Here is a 15,864-nt window from a genome sequence, read left to right on the forward strand (position 1 = left end):
CCTTCCGAGGGGACGCACCTGCGGCGGGTGGGGGAAGCCACGGTGACTGCGCAGCTGCTGCCGTGCCCACCCAGAGCTAAAAATATTTCCCACCAGAGAGACATGTAAAGGAGGCTCCCAAGGAGAATCAATTTATTGAGGGGGAGCAGGGTGTATGGTTGGTCAGACCCATAAATAGGAGGGACAGGAAGCCCGAAGACAGGATGGGAGCAGTGTCCTCAGCCACAATGGACGGTGTCACCTCGGGCTGGGAGTCAGTGAGAGTTTCAGGAAGAGGCTGAGCATCTAACTCCAGTTCCCCACCCTCTGCGGGAGGAGCTGGGGCTGGCCCAAGGGGTTGCAAACAGACTGGGGTGTGGGGGGGAGGGCAGGTTTGGGGTCTGGTCCGGAGGCTCAGACCAGATCATCAGGGGCTGGCAGGGGCTGGCGGGAAGGCTCCACGCCCCAGATCTCCCGGGCGTACTGGGCAATGGTGCGGTCGCTGGAGAACTTGCCGGAGGTGGCTATGTTCCGGATCACCATCCGTGTCCACTCTCTCGGGTTCTACAGGCCAAAAAGGGAACTCTGGGTTCACTCTGCTGGTGGGGTCCCCACCTTCCGCCTCACCCCAGCCAGGGCCACCAAAGCCCTGCCAGCCCCTGGCCCAGGACCCCTTACCTTGTACAGGGCACTGACTTTCTCCTGGCATTTAATATAGTCTTCATAATCTGCAAAGACTTTAAACCTGGAGGGGAATGGCAGGCAGGAAGCTCCCTGAGGTCAAGGCCGAGCCCATCCTGTCCTGGTGGACTCCTGGGGGGCTGGAGAGTGATGCTGCTTCCCAGGGAGCCCTGCCCAGCCCTCCTAACACACCCAGCCCTGCTCAGCTCAGCAGCGCCCCCTGCCAGGTCCCCTGGGCGACGGGCTCACCGGTCGTGGTGCATGAGCATGTTGACAATGTCCTTGAACAGGTCGGGCTGCTTCGGGGAGAAGAAGCCACTGCTCAGCTGCTCGATGACCTGACGCAGCTCGGGGATTCGGTCGTAGTACTCCTGGGCGTTGTACCTGCAGGGAAGAGCCGCAGTCAGCGCCCAGGAGAGGGGGTCCTGGCTCTTCCTCAGAGAAAATCCCAGAAGCCCTAAGGCCCAGGGCCCGCCTGCTCCCACCCTCCCTGCAGCCGCCACTGATTCCTTCCCGGGAGGCCCTCTCCCTTCTGTGCTCAGCTTTTCATCACCTTTTATGGGGATGAGGAAACCGAGGCCTGGGGAGGGCAGACAGAAGTGTCACATACCACACCATCTCCAGCCAGCGCTTCTCCCAGGAATGCCTTCCCCTCTGCTCTCTCAAGTCCAACCCTCACCTCACCTTCGGGTCCTGGAGGAACCTCCAGCGTTCCCCTTTCTGAGGCAGCGCAATCCATCTCTCAACCACCAGGATTCAAACGCATCCCCAAGGCCAGGCTCCTCTCTTCCCTCCCCTCCCCTCTTCCAACCAGAAACGAAGGCCACCTCCTCAACAGTGTCCCTATTCCCTATCTATCCCCAGCACTGGTTTGCTGCCCGTGACCCTCCCAGCATTAAGGCGTGAGTCCCCACACGGGCCCCCACCTGCACTTTGCTCCCTCCCGTCCATTCTCCATCCTGCAGCCAAAATTGTCCTTCTGGAGCCTAGTTCTGCACATATTGCTAGAAATACGTCACATCTCCCGCCCGGCCCAAGGACCAAGTCTGAACCTGAAGGATCAGGCTTCACAGGGAAATGCCTTTCAATACTTAATGCTAGCTCCCCTTGGCTGTTGGTGGGGGTGTATAGTGGTACCAACTTTCTGGAAAGGTCGTCCGGAAGGTCGTCCGGTCTAATTAGCATATTACGCTTTTATTATTATATATTTCCCTTTTTGCCATGGCTACCAGGGAACTAAGAATTTAGTTTACTTCCAATTTCAGAAATAATATTATCTCTTAGGATTGATGTAATTTTCTCTTCCTTTTCCTTCAGTTCTGTGTTACTTCTTTCTTTTCCTGTTTCATTAACCTTTTCTTTGGTAAGTTACCTCAGCAGTTTTCCAGAACTCTGGTGGCATAACTACGACCTTGTGCAGCCTGCTCTAGCCTGTCCATGCCTCTTGCTCCCAGTCCTACCGTACCCTCCAGCAGCCACACCTGGTGCCTCCTGCCCACAGACTCTTAAGTAAGGAGCTCTTGACCCCCATACCCTCTCTGGTCAAGCTTTTCCACATCCTCCTCCCGCATGCCGAAGATAAAGAAGTTCTCCTCTCCTGCCTCTTCCGCCATCTCCACGTTGGCCCCATCCATAGTGCCAATGGTCAGAGCCCCATTGAGCATGAACTTCATGTTGCCAGTGCCTGAGGCCTCAGTGCCTGCCGTGGAGATCTGCTCAGAGAGGTCGGCGGCCGGGATCACTGTGGGGCAGCAGCAGAACAGGGTCAGCTCTGGGAAGAGTCCCACCCCAGCTGGGGACTCTCGAGGGAGGCTGGCCCTAGGCATAGCCAGGTTCGAAGCCCCTCCCACCCCAGCCCTCCAGTCTTCAACAACTGAGTCTCCTTCTCAGCCGCCAACCTCTGGATGATTCTTGAACATCTGGGATCTAACCTGGACTCCCCCCCGGCCCCGCTCCATTGTGTGACGTGACAAACACCAACAAGGCCCATCTCCCCTATAATTTACCCATGCTGCCAGGGAGCTCAGGGGACATCCTCATGGTTTAATTACTGCCCTCTCCGGATTCTTCTTTAGAATGCAAGTACCTCAGGAAGAGGTAACTAATACCTCTTCCAGGCACCAAACTAATCAGAGCCTCCCTAGGGTTCCCAGCAGTGGCACCCCACCTTTCTCGGCCAGCGAGACTCTGTAGTTCTCCAGAAAGATCACTCGGAGCCTGTCTCCCACCACCGGGTCATGGTTGACCACATCCCCAATGGACGTGATGAGTTTGATGATCATCTTGGCCATGTGGTACCCAGGGGCAGCCTGTAGGGGTGCAGTCTGGAGTCAGCTCCATGGCCGAATCCCCTACCCCCATCCTGCAACACAGCCAAGGCTGACCTCAACCCAGATATCAAAAGACCAGAACCATGGTCTGTGGCCCAGCTTCTCACCTTCCCTCCGATCATCACCGTTCGAGGCACAACAAACTTATTGGGTTCCTTCTTGATGCCTGTGGAGAAAGAGGGATGAAGTGGGCCAGGTTTCCCCTCTGGGTAGTAGCTCCTGACAGTCCCCATCAGACAAGGCCCACGCTGGGAGGAAGTAGGCCTGGACTTGAGCAATCACTTGCTGTGTGACCTCAGATCGGTCCCTTCCCCCTCTCCGAGCCTCAGTTTGCCCATTTGTAAAATGGGGATAATTCCATGTCCCAAGAGCTGTCCCAAGGCCAAAGGAGATGTTGTCTAGGAAGCATGCAGTATGCTGGGAGGTACTGGAGCAGTGGTTCTCAACCTTCTGGCCCTTTAAATACAGTTCCTCATGTTGTGACCCAACCATAAAATTATTTTCGTTGCTACTTCATAACTGTAATGTTGCTACTGTTATGAATCGTCATGTAAATATCTGATAGGCAGGATGGTCTTAGGCGACCCCTGTGAAAGGGTCGTTCGACCGCCAAAGGGGTCGCGACCCACAGGTTGAGAACCGCTGTCCTGGAGGGAGAGCCCGGAGACAGAGCGGGGCCCTGCAGCTCACGGTTGTAAAGGGTGATGATGTGCAGGCAGTTGAGGAGCTGGCGTTTGTATTCATGAATCCGCTTCACCTGGACGTCGAAGAGTGAGTTGGGGTTGATCCGGACTTTGTATTCGTTCTCGAGATATGCAGAGAACTTCAGCTTATTTTCCTGGAGGCAGGGGAGGGGGGAGCTCACCGAGGGGCCTCAGCCTTGGGAGGTCCGACAGTCTCATTTCTTTCCCAGGAGGTGGAGGACAGAGGGCCACCTCATCCACGCCTGCACCAGGGCAGACATTGCTAATCAATGTCAGCACTCTTCCGGTGAGGGCCGCCGATGCTTTCCTACCACGGACTTCATGCAACTTCTACCAGTGGCCTGCGGTTGCAGGAGAGCTGACCATTGGCCATTCCTGACTTGGACGGCTGGCCCTCCAGCACGGAAGGATCTCTGCTCCCAGCCTGGAACAGCGGGCCTGGCCTAAAGTGAGCGGGCCTATAAGGGGGCGGTCCCAGGTTGCAATGCTCCCCACCTGCTTCACTTTGGCCACATCCCGGATAAAGGTTTCGTCATCCACATAGGAGAGCAGTTTGCGCAGCTGGTCCAGATCCGAGATGTAATCCTCCCCGATGCGCTGCGGGAAGATGGCTCTCAGCCAGGCTCATTCCCCTCCTCGTCCTCCTTACAGGGGGGTCCCTTTCCAGGTCAGACAAGCCCCATCCACGCAGACAGCTCCTCCCTCTCCAGCTTCCCGGCGGTCTGACAACGTCCATCTGCCTCCCCTCCCGACCCTGAGCTGACCCAGCAGGCCTTCCCCCTGGCCTGTTCCTCACACAGGCAATGACTCGCGTTCCTGCTCCCAATCTCTGTCCCCTGCAGATGTGACCCATTGATGACCCCTCCAGTAGACTGTAAACTCCAGGTGACCTTCACAGCCAGGGCCTCTCCGGCCCTTAGGACTTCCTCATGCAAGTAAGAAAGTGGTTCCTCTCCTGCCGGTGCATGCAAGGTTTGGGGAACAAAATGCAACAAGGATTTCGGCCCCACACTGGACACCCCACAGTCACCCACCTACATGACCACACCCCGCTGATCCCTGCAGGAGCCCGCGTTGACCCTTATAGGCCACACAGCGACCTCTCACCTCAGCAATGACCTCTGCCAGCCCAGGGTTACACATAACCAGCCAGCGCCGAGGGGTGATACCATTGGTCTTGTTCTGGAACTTATGAGGCTCCAGCTCATAGAAGTCCTTGAAGCTGCAGAATGGAGTGTGTGTGTTGGGTGGGGGTGTGTGGGGGCGGTCACCACTCACCCTGTGGGATGAAGGCCTCCTTCTGGGTCCCTATCCTGGTTTCTTGATGAAAGAAGCCTGGGGGTTTGAGGTGCTGCTGTGTGCGAGAGAGGGCCATCTGGGGACAGGACTGCACCCGACGTCAGGGCTGTGGGAGCTTGTTAGAGCGATGCTACCCATGGGAGGGCCAGCTGTGCTGCGCAGTGAGGAGCGGGCCTACAAATGGGCGTGTCTGTGAGTGGGCGGGCCTATTAGTGGGCGTGTCTGTGAGTGGGCGGGCCTATAAGTGGGCGGGCCCAGCGGAGGGTCGGGTCTCACATGGTCTTCTTGAGGATCTCGGAGTGGATGCGAGCCACACCATTGACGGCGTGAGACCCGGTGATGCACAGGTGGGCCATGTTGATGCGCTTCACCGCGCCCTCCTCCACAAGGGACATGCGCCGCAGCCGGTCTACATCCCCTGGGAACGCGGCTGCCACCCGCTGTGCCAGGAGAGCCCAGAGCTAGGACCAGATGCAGGAACCCAGCCCCAGCCCCTACCCTCAGAGCTATGCCCAGAGCTCCCCCCTCTGGGTCCCAGGCCCCACGCTGCCCACACCTCCTCCGCTCACATTCAGGAAGCGCTGGTTGATCTCATAGATGATCTGGAGATGCCGGGGCAGCAGCGTCTCCAAGAGGTGCACGGGCCAGCGCTCCAGGGCCTCGGGCAGGACCGTGTGGTTGGTGTAGGCGCAGGTCTTCACCGTCACTTCCCATGCCTGGCAGAGGAGTGAAGACCCAGGATCCCCGGGCCTCAGGCCTAGGGCTCTCCACACACACTGTGCAGCCGGGAGCCCGGCCCTGCCACCCTCCGGGCCTCACACTGCCATCTGTTCACTCACATCTTTCCACCCCCTGGACTGGAAAGGGGACCCTGAGGCAGAGGGCCAGGCAGGGGCGGAAGGGCCCTGAAGCCCACCTTGTCCCAGTCCAGCCGCTCCAGGTCCACCAGAATCCTCATCAGCTCGGGAATGGCCAGGGAGGGGTGGGTGTCATTGAGCTGGATGGCCACCTGTTGGGGGGGGGGGGGGGCAGGCAGGGAGTCAGGCTGGGCTCCAAACCTTTGCCCCGTCAGAGTCCCCAGCAGAGCGCTAGGCTAGGGCTGAGCTGGAGGCGAGGCTCTCAGGGAGCAGCCGTGGGGCAGGAGCAGCCGCGAAGCCCAGATCATGTGCCTATTGATTGAGGACCCAGAGCATATGGCCCTCACATACACCCCCCCGCCACCAGCCTCCATTCCCCTCTATACAAAGGGGCAGGCTGAGGCTGGAGGGGAGATGGCGGCACACATCGCAGCAGGTGGGGAGGGCGGCCTCCCTGCGCCGGTACCTTATCCGGGAAAGCATCGAAGCTGGTGCGCACGGGGTCACGGCAGCCGAACTTGGAGGACTTGAAGCGGCGGATGATGTCCTGGAGCGTAGCAGCCACTACAAAGTACTCCTGCTTCAGCCGCAGCTCCTTCCCCTCAAAGAACTGGGGACGGTGGAAGGCAGAGGGGAGTCAAGGTGCTGAGGGAGGCCTACCAGACTGTGGGTGTGGTCAGGAGAGACCCACAGACACCCAGTCCCTGAGTCCTGACCTGCCCCATCTCCAGGACCCCGGGTCTTCCCCACCAAGAAGTAGTCATGGGGGCAGTGCCCACCCTAACCACTGCCCCAGGACTCAGGCATCCTCCCACTTAACCGGGGGAGGGGGGGGGGAGTGACAAACAGGACACAGCCAGCAATATGTCCTGGATGTGACAAGGGACCAGAGAAAGGCCCTCCCCTCTCCTGCCCAGCCCAGGGGGAGACATACATTGTCGTTGGGGTACAGGACACGGGAGATGTTCTCAGCCAGGTTGCGGTCCAGAACAGCCTGGATGTAGCCACCAATGTTGACTGGAGGACAAAAGTGGGGACAGGGTCAGGCTCAGGCCAAGCAGGGGTTGGAGTGGGCGGGGGCTGCTCGCTAGCGGCTGAACTCACAGTCCTTGAGGTTGAAGTCATTGGGGGCCTTGGCAGACCACAGGCGCATGGTGTTGACGACGTTGTTGCGGTAGCCAGGCACGGGCGTGTCGTAAGGCATGGCCAACACCACCTGCGCGCACAGTGGGGATGAGGAGCTGGGCGTTCGCTGTGTCTCACCATGAGGCCCTGAGAGCTGGGACTCCAGGCCTTGTCCCTGCACTGCGCCGACTCCCAACCCCAGAGTCTAGTCCCAACGGTGGGCAACCTCCAGCCAGCCCTCAACGTTGCTCTCTGGGCCTCATTCACAAAGAGAGGACACCCCCAGCGTCCCCTATACCCCCGGCTCCGCCTGGCCTGGTGTTGTAAGGATTATGGGAGGAAGAGGCAGGGAGAGCCCAGCACCCAAGGTGGGGCTCTGCTGGTGGCCACTGCAGTGATGGCGACGAGCTGGCCCGCCTGGCCTGAGCACAACCTCGAGGACACTCTGGACGCATGAAAGGGCTGGGGGATCCCGGGGCCTGACTGGAGGAGTCAGAGGCCAAGGCCATCCAAGGAGCTTATGCCTGGTAGACCACAGTGACTGCTGCTGGCCCCACCTCCCACAATTAGCAAGCACCAATGATTGGCCCTGGCCGGTGTGGCCCAGTCAATAGGAGCATTGTCCTGTACACCAAAGGGTCCCGGGTTCCATTCCCGGTCAGTGATTTCTGCCAATAACTGCCTACCACCGTGGGGCTGGGGGCACATCCACTCCTCCCTCCCAACACTAACGAGCCTGCTGGGAGCCAGGTGGGAGCTGTAGCTCTGAGGAAGGACAGGCCCAGCAGCAGACAGCCGGGTGCACCCCAGCCCCTGCTGCTCCTCAGTGTGGACGGCAGCAGAACGCATGCCCGAGTCTGAAGGCCTAGAGGTCCCTGTGCAGCCATCTGGGGGCCGAGGCCCTGCGGCCACAGCAAGAGGCCTGATTGAGCTGGAGCTCAGACACTGGTTTGGCTTTAGGGCTTCCTTTCACTTGCTATTGACCTTGAACAAGTCAATCCCCCTCTCAAGGCTTTCATTTTCTCCCCTCCTCCCCTTTCTGGCCTGTTGCTTTGCTCCCGGTCAAGCCCCCAGTTCAGATGTGTGGGGGCGTCAAGTCACCATGATTATTCTCTGATGGATGGAGCGGGTGAGAAGGAGCAAGCCTGGGAGGAGCACTGGTGGGACAGGGCAGCCTCGCTCCTCCTCCCCGCTCTGCTCCGGGCCTGGCTCCCTGGTGACCCTACTGTCTCCAGCCTCTCCTGGCTCCGGCTGTGTGGCCGCGATTAAGTCACTTGACCTCCCTGAGCCTTGGTGTCCTCCATTGTACAATGGCAGTGGGTCCAGTGGCCTCCAGGTCCTTCCCCGCTGTCCCCTAGGAGCCTCCTCCCCTTCTCCCTTGCCGAGTCCTCCCATCCCCCGGCTTCGTCTTCACCTGTGTGTCCACCCACTTGGCCCCCTGGCTGGTGTGTTCCACTCGGCCGTAGAAGTGCACGGGCAGCGTGAACTCCGGTCGGGCCTTCTCCCAGGGGTTGCCGTAGCGAAGCCAGTCATCAGCCTCCTCCATCTGAGCCCAAGGCAGATCAGGGGAGAAAGGGAGGCAGCGTCAGACCCAGACTCACCCCATGGAAGGCAGTGGGAGGGAGGCGCAGGAGCAGTGGCCCTCGTGTGGCCCAGACAGGGTGTAAGTTAAGGGCTCTGGTTGGGCTCTGGTCTGCATGTGCAGGAGAGCTTAAGAGGTACCACAGGTGTGAACCACCTGCTTCAGGAGTGACCAGCTGGCTTTGGGGTCATGGCAGAGGAACAAGAGTGTTTTTCATCAAGAATGGGCTCAGCTCTGGTCTATCCAGAGATGGATGACCCATTGGGGGTCCCCTCCGTCACTACTTGGTCCCCACAAAGTCAGGGCCAAAGGCTGCTCACCTGCCAGCCCCCGCAGATCTTCTGGTTAAAAATCCCAAACTCATAGCGGATCCCGTAACCATAGGCAGCCAGGCCCAGTGTTGCCATGGAGTCCAGAAAGCAAGCTAGGGGGTTGCAGGGAGGTGAGTGTCAGGGACCCGGCACAAAACATCCTGTGCCCGTCCGCCCCCTTCGACCCTCCGCTTACCTGCCAGCCGGCCCAAGCCCCCGTTGCCCAGCCCTGCGTCTTCCTCGATTTCCTCCAGCTCCTCCATGTCCAGGCCCAGCTAGAGGGGGCAGGGTGTGGCCGCAGTCAGGGCCAAGGGCCCGCAGGGGCATCCCCCAAACCCTAGGTTGGCCCCACCCCCAACCTTCCCGACCTGGTAAACAGCCTCATCGCAGGCGTTCTCCAAGGCCAGGTTCACCATGGTGTTCTGCAGTGTCCGGCCCATGTAGAACTCCAGAGACAGGTAGTAGATCCTCTGCCCGAGACACAGACGCACGGGGGGAGGCGGTCAGGGCTGCCAACCAACGTTCAGGTAGGCCCCGCGGGCCTACACCTCTCGCCCCTCCTGCCCCGCTCCTAGGTCCCAGCGTGTCCCAGCCCTGCCTCCATTTTCCTTCTTCCCATTTCAGGCTTTGAGACCCAAAAGGTGAGGTTCTGATCCCAGCATGTCCTCTGACTCTGGGCACATCTCTGAACCTGTTTCCTCATCTGGAAAAGGGGGCTGGCCACATCGCCCTCGGCTATCCAGGAGCTTGGGAGAGGTGCGAACCCCTTCCATCCCACACCAGCCTCCCAGCAGCCCTGCAGGGAGTCCCGACAGGGGAAACACAGAGAAACACTTCCAAGTGCTCCCGACAGGGGAAAGCCCGAGCCCAGCGAAAGTCCTTTGCTCAAGGTCACACAGTGACTCATGGCCTTGCAGTGCTCAGCTCCCGTGGCCCTCCAGCCTCAGTCCTAGCGAGGGACCGAGAGGCCGAGAGGCCCCAGGATCCAGGATGGTGCCTGGTCTCCTGGGACCCCTCTCTGCCCCACCCACCTGCCCCTCCCCCACCCCTTTCCAGAAGCATCGGGTGGCTGACATTTACACTGACCCCAAAAGACACTTGATCCCAGTGCCCCAACTACCCCAGCTGTCACCACCTGCTACCCAGCACCACACACACACACACACACACTCATGCACACACACGTTCTTTCAGGTCCCACCCAGGCCTCGGGGGTCTTCCCTGTTCCCCACCCCCAGTAGTCCCTGCACTCGGAGTGGGTGCTGGGCCTTTGCAATCGGCCCACCTGACTTGAACCCCCGGACCTGCTTCTGCTGCGTTTCTCCCCCTGGGTTGCCCAGCACCCCCTGCACCTAGGACCCCTGCATCCTCCAACCTCAGGAAACTGCTACAGAAAACGGACCCCAGGAAGGGGCTGCCACTTGGTCAAGATCTCCCAGCCCCGGCAGGGCCCCCAGCCCATCCCCCTGCCCGGGGTGCCCCAAGCAGCACCTTGGGGTCCTTCTCATAGTAGTGCTGCTGCGTGCGGATCCAGCGGCCCACGAGGTGGTCGCGGACCGTGTGGGCCAGCGCAAAGTAGTAGTCCCGAGGGGTGGCCACATTGCGGTCCTTGACGAGTGTGAAGTGCAGGTGCCGGTTGAAGTTCTTCTTCAGGTCGGTCACGTTCTCCACGCCGGCCAGGCCGCGCACACTGATTTGCTTTCTCTTCTCCTGGTCTGTCAGGGGCCGGGACATGGCTGCGGGAGGGTGGGCCTAACTGACCGGTGGATCGGTGGACAGGCGGCCTCAGTGGTGCCTCCAGCCAGGGAGTGGAAATCCCCAGGAGCCTGCTGATTTAAAGCCAGACTCTGGGCAGCATGCCCCACCTCCCCCCAGGATGGGAGGGTCTTGGCCTGACAGCTCAGGAGCTATTTTGGGGGTGAGGGGAGGAGAAGAGAGCAGGCAGGGAGAACAGGCCCAGCTCCATAAGGGGCCAGGCTAGGCCAGGCTCAGCCTGGCTCATTCACAGCCCCGTGCTGACCCACTTCCTCCAGGCCTCGCACACTGGGGTCTCTGTCTTGCCTTCCGCAGGGTCAGAAACAAGATGCAGCAGGCAAGTGCTGGCTCCAGAGGCCCGAGGTTTGCCTGGAGCCCAGGGGCTGTGACCTTGGGTTAGGAGGTTGCCTGGATCTGGTCCTTTTCCTGGGTTATAGATGAAGGGTGGGGCTGTCAATCAGGAGAGTCTGAGGGGGCTGTCAAGTGGGCACATGTCAGGAGGCCTAGCCTTCATGAGCAGCATGGTTTGCTTTATTTATTTATTTATTATTATTATTATTATATTATTATTATTATTTTAAATGCCCTTGACTGGAATTGAACCCAGGACCCTTCAGTCCGCAGGCTGATGCTCTAATCCAATGAGCCAAACCAATTAGGGCCAGCCTGGTCTGCTTTAGACATTTACCCAAAGAGACTGCAAGCCACAGGCTGAATGACCTCTGGTCAAGCTTCCACAGTGGCCACACTGGGGGGCTATTGTTATCTGCACTCTGGTGGGAAGGCCACACATTGTGACAAAAGGGGACAAGGCCCCCTTCCCCCCCTCAGGCTGAAGGGCCAGGAGTTGAGAGTCAGTGTGCCCCAAACAGAAGAGGTGCAGCTAGCAGAGGACACTGGTGTCTCAAGAAAAGGGAGATGAGGACCCCGAGTTTCAGGGGGTGGTATGGGGGATGTCACCCGAGGCAGGGCCACTATCCCCATCCCACCCCCACCCCCACCCAAGCTGATCTCCCCCTGTTGCTGTCTCTCAAGGAGCTCTGAAGTGACCTTTCGAGAATGGTCAGATTACAGGCCAACTTTGCCTAGCGGCCAACAGCCTGGAGCAGGGGCCCCTGGGAACTGTAGTCCTGTGGGCCCATAGGGGTAGGAGAAACTGAAGCATACTACCTCCCCCCCCCACCCCCAATATTGGCTGATGGTATTAGGTCTTCCTGTGAAGCAGCTGCCAGGTGATTGGAGGCCTTCTCCCACTCACCCCTCCCACCTGGGCTACCCACTGGACAAGGACTTAGTGGTCCAGGATTCACAGCTATGACTTCACTTGAAAAACAGAAGCCCCTGCACCCCAGGGACTTCACACCATTCATCTTCCTCCGGAGGCTTTGACTGCCCCCAATTCCCTGCACAGGGACTGACCCCAGCGCGGATTTGCTGTGTGTCCTCAGGCTGGGTGCTTTACTTCTCTGAGCCTTGTACTGTGGAAGCTGACTGGATTCTGCTTTCTTCTTTAAGCAAAGAGAGCCCAGGGCCTTGCGCTATTTCAAAGGCTGCCTGGGCCTCCTGGGCTGCAGGCCGGTGGGCTGGGGGGCAGGGAGGAGGAACTGGGTGTTCTGTCTGACCAAGGAAGGTCAGAGGCCTGGCCACCTGCAGGATGCTACAGGGAGCCTGGTTCAGGGGAAGGCGAGCTCTTCCTGAGGACCTTCTGACCCACAGCAGGCCTAGCCCCGGAATCATAGCTCAGTGCTGGGCCAAATGCCAAGTCCATCCAGGCCTCTGACACCCAAGCCCTGCTCTGCCCATTCCCCAAGATGGCATGAAAAGACCTGTTTTCTTTGTTTAAATAACTTTTATTCAGACTTTTAATATAGTTTTATTGACTTCAGAGTGAAAGGGAGAGGGAGATAGAAACAACAATGATGAGATTCATGGATCAGCTGCCTCCTGCACTCCCCCTACTGGGGATCAAGCCTGCAACCCAGGCATGTGCCCGTCACCAGAATCAAACCTGTGACCCTTCAGTCCGCAGGCCAGACACTCTATCCACTGAGCCAAACCAGCCAGGCAAGACCTGTCTTCTTCTAGGTGTTCTATTTCCAATAGGAATGCTTGGCGGCACTCTGGTCTCTTCTCAGCCTCCTGTGCGTGCCTCTGCTCAGCTCCACCCCACCTCCCCCAGGCCTCTCGCTCGCCTGCACTTTCCGTGGAGGGCTGGTCCGAGCAGAGCACACCAGTTATGTGTGCTCTCACCACACCCCAACTGTGGCAGCACGCTTTGGCGACATGAAACTTTATACTGACCCCTAATTGCCTGTAAGACTTTTTCCTGCCACTAAGGACTGGTTCCCAACAGACCATTCCCATCTTTTTTTTAAATCCTCACCAGAGGAGTGAGGATATTTTTTCCATTGATTTTTAGAGTGGAAGGGAGGGGGCAGGGGGAGAAAGAGAGGAAACATTAGAAACACATCCATTGGTTGCCTCCCACTGGCACCGCAACCAACTGGGGCCAGGGATTGAACCTGCAACCGAGGTATGTGCTCTTGACCAGGAATCAAACCTGTGACTCTTCAGACCAAGGGCTGATGCTCTACCTACTGAACAAAACTAGGCAGGGCTATTCCCATCCTTTCTTCTTCTTTTTTTTTTTTTTTATTAATATTTTTGATTTTCAGAATGAGAGTGAACCATTGATCTGTTGTCTGCTACATGCCCTCTACAGGGGATCAAGCCTGCAACCCAGGCATGTGCCCCGAGATGGAATCGAACTGGCAGCTTTTTGGTGTGTAGCACTATGCCCAATCAGGCAACACTGGCCAATGCCAGACCACTCCCATTTTTTTATTCAGCTCCCAAATTCATTCAATCCTTTTCTAGCAGTTGGCCCACAGCCCTCTTATCAATTCAGTGCTCACCCTTCCCCTGCACTCAAGGCACTTGAACTGGGACATACCGTTTCTGCTGGAAAACAGATGAACCTTTAAACAATGTTATTGCCCAGCTGGCGTGGCTCAGTGATTGAGCATCAACCTATCAGTCAGGAGATCATGGTTCGATTCCCGGTCAAGGCATAGGTCCGGGTTGTGGGTTTGACCCCCAGTGTGGGGTGTGCAGGAGGCAGCTGATTGATGATTCTTTCTCATCATTGATGTTTCTTTCTCTCTCTCCCCCCCTCTCTGAAATCAGTAACATGTATTTTTAAACGTTTTTAATGATTTCAGAGAAAGGGAGAAACACTGATGAGAAACATTGATGGGCTGCCTCCTGCACGCCCCCTACTGGGAACTGAGCCTACAACCCAGGCATGTGCCCTGTGACCTCCTGGTACATGAGCCACAGCGGCTGGGTAACGAATGTCCTCATTCAACTGTCTTTCTTGTGGGGTTTTTCAGTCTTTGTCAGTGGCCTCCAACTCAGTTTCCAAGCTTTCTTCCTTTGATGCCCCAACCCAGCAGCATGAAACCCAGCTCAAATGGCCCTACTTCTCATTTCACTGTGTTCTTTCTCCCTGCTCATTCTCTCCCTGGTGTTGCATGTGCATTTATTTTAAAGAATCCTGAAAGCACGTTTTCCAACCTGAACTAATTCAAGGTTATTTATGTCTGACTAGGTTTCTCATCAGAAATCCTGCCTCCTTCCCTGGACCAATCTTGGGTTTCTCCAGAGCACTTGGCTGGCTCTCAGTAACAGAGCCCTAACACTGACCTTTCCCACTGGCATTCCTTTCACCCACCAAGCTTTTGGGAGGGTGGGGAGATGCGGCACAGACAGGAACAAGGGGTGGCTGGTCCTCTGTAACAACAGGGCCACACAGAAGGCCCTTCCCACCTAGCATGTCTCCAGGAGGGGGGGAATGGGAGCTGTCCACATCTCTCCCATCCAGCCACAAAGGCAGGTGGCTCGCTGCCATTCTGAAGGCCAAGCCTTCCCGTTGTCTCGCTCCCATTTCAGGATCTAGAGCTGCTTGGAGAAAGGCCCACGACAGATGCCTTCGTCAGCCACTTTGTTACTCTCCAAACCTTAACAAAAGCTGACGGCAGGGAGCAGAGGAGGAGCGAGCACAGGAATGGAGCTGGCCCCAGGGGAGACAGAGGAGATAGCTGGGCTGTGGTTAAGTAGTTTATTGATTTTATTTCTAAAACCCACATAGCGCCACTTTGCCTCTTTCAGAGCTTCAAAGAGCTAATTAACCGCCCAATGAGCCCACCAGGGAAACCGAGCTTGTGGGGGAAGCAATGAGGTGAAGCCAAGGTCAAAGAGGGTAGCCAGGCCCGAGCCGCCTCCATTCCATCAGTTAAGGACATATTCCCCCCCTCTCCTTTCAGTCAACCAAGGTTTAGGGGACCTACTGCACTTTCCGAAGCTTCCTTAAGCCCCGGAGCCTACAGTAAAGGACAGACACCCAGGCTTTGTTCCAGATCACCAGCAGTGGCCAGCTCCTGTTTGAAGCTGGAATACAGCCCAGGCCGGAGTTGTCCCCCCCACTGGTCAGGTGCTGGGCGTGGCAGGAGCTTGTGGTCCCTTAACCTCTCCGAAGGAAAGCCAGCCTGGGAAGGGCCAGCTCTAACACTGCTCTCCCAGGGGCAGTGCAGGGATGGGACCTCACTACCTCATGGAGACTGGACATGGATTTTTCCAGTGCCACAGGGTACTGTCCAGACATGAAAGAAAAAAGCAGGCTAAGACCCTTTGCAAAGAAGTGCTTACGAAGCACAAGGTGGGCACGTTCTCTTGCCCCCACCACTCCCCAAAGCCTGCAGTGCTGGCAGGCTGCAAGTCACCAGCAGAGCAAGAAAAGCCACTTGGCAATTTTAATTTTAGCTGCTCTGTGCCTGACAGGCAGGATTAGTTGGCTTGACCTTTAGTACTGATGCCTCCTAGGCCCAGGGCTGTAGTCAGGTGGCAGCTTTCAGGCACAAATCACAACTGGAGCTCTGCAAATGTGGGGGGTCTGAGCCCCAGGGAAATGTCTTCAAAAGGACATGGACCAGAGGGATGAGGGGTCACCAGGGAGGGGAGAGTGTGGTTTCTCAGCTGTTAACTATACACAGGGGGAGGGTGTGGGGCTCCCCACATACTCCACTTCCACCAGCAAACCCACAGGCAGGCAGGCAGGCGGGAGGCTTCCTTAGCGAATGTCCCACAGGTTCCCAGGGGCCAGGTGCTACCTGTGGGAACAGGTAACCAGTGCTGCTGATAATGGGGGGAGAAGGCTTAAGAGAAAATAAAGAAACAGACCCA

The 15,864-nt window shown here is 57.7% G+C and overlaps 1 protein-coding gene across 1 annotated transcript; it reads right to left on the reverse strand.

Annotated features, from left to right (window-relative positions):
• Positions 1-105: 105 nt before the first annotated feature.
• On the reverse strand, positions 106-10,679 carry PYGM (glycogen phosphorylase, muscle associated). Its single transcript, XM_070427421.1, has 20 exons — positions 10,360-10,679; positions 9,237-9,338; positions 9,065-9,143; positions 8,878-8,981; positions 8,390-8,521; positions 6,955-7,066; positions 6,785-6,867; positions 6,317-6,460; positions 5,910-6,002; positions 5,563-5,709; positions 5,270-5,433; positions 4,802-4,916; positions 4,190-4,291; positions 3,681-3,828; positions 3,098-3,156; positions 2,828-2,969; positions 2,194-2,401; positions 910-1,044; positions 658-724; positions 106-543 (listed from the first exon to the last, which is right to left on the reverse strand). The coding sequence occupies exons 1-20, from the start codon at positions 10,600-10,602 to the stop codon at positions 394-396; spliced, it is 2,529 nt and encodes an 842-aa protein (XP_070283522.1). The 5' UTR covers positions 10,603-10,679; the 3' UTR covers positions 106-393.
• Between the last annotated feature and the right edge of the window lie 5,185 nt (positions 10,680-15,864).

Source organism: Myotis yumanensis, unplaced genomic scaffold (genome assembly GCF_028538775.1).
Source record: "Myotis yumanensis isolate MYYU_CA2020_CCGP unplaced genomic scaffold, mMyoYum1.0.hap1 SCAF_10, whole genome shotgun sequence".
In the NCBI taxonomy this organism is placed as follows: Eukaryota; Metazoa; Chordata; class Mammalia; order Chiroptera; family Vespertilionidae; genus Myotis; species Myotis yumanensis.

Excerpts from the sequence above, each read along its gene's own strand:
- PYGM (XM_070427421.1), bottom strand. The coding sequence starts at position 10,602 with ATGTCCCGGCCCCTGACAGACCAGGAGAAGAGAAAGCAAATCAGTGTG. Across the intron at positions 6,003-6,316 it reads TCGATGCTTTCCCGGATAAG|GTGGCCATCCAGCTCAATGA; the intron begins GTACCGGCGCAG and ends CCCCCCCAACAG. Across the intron at positions 2,402-2,827 it reads AGTCTCGCTGGCCGAGAAAG|TGATCCCGGCCGCCGACCTC; the intron begins GTGGGGTGCCAC and ends GCTGCCCCACAG.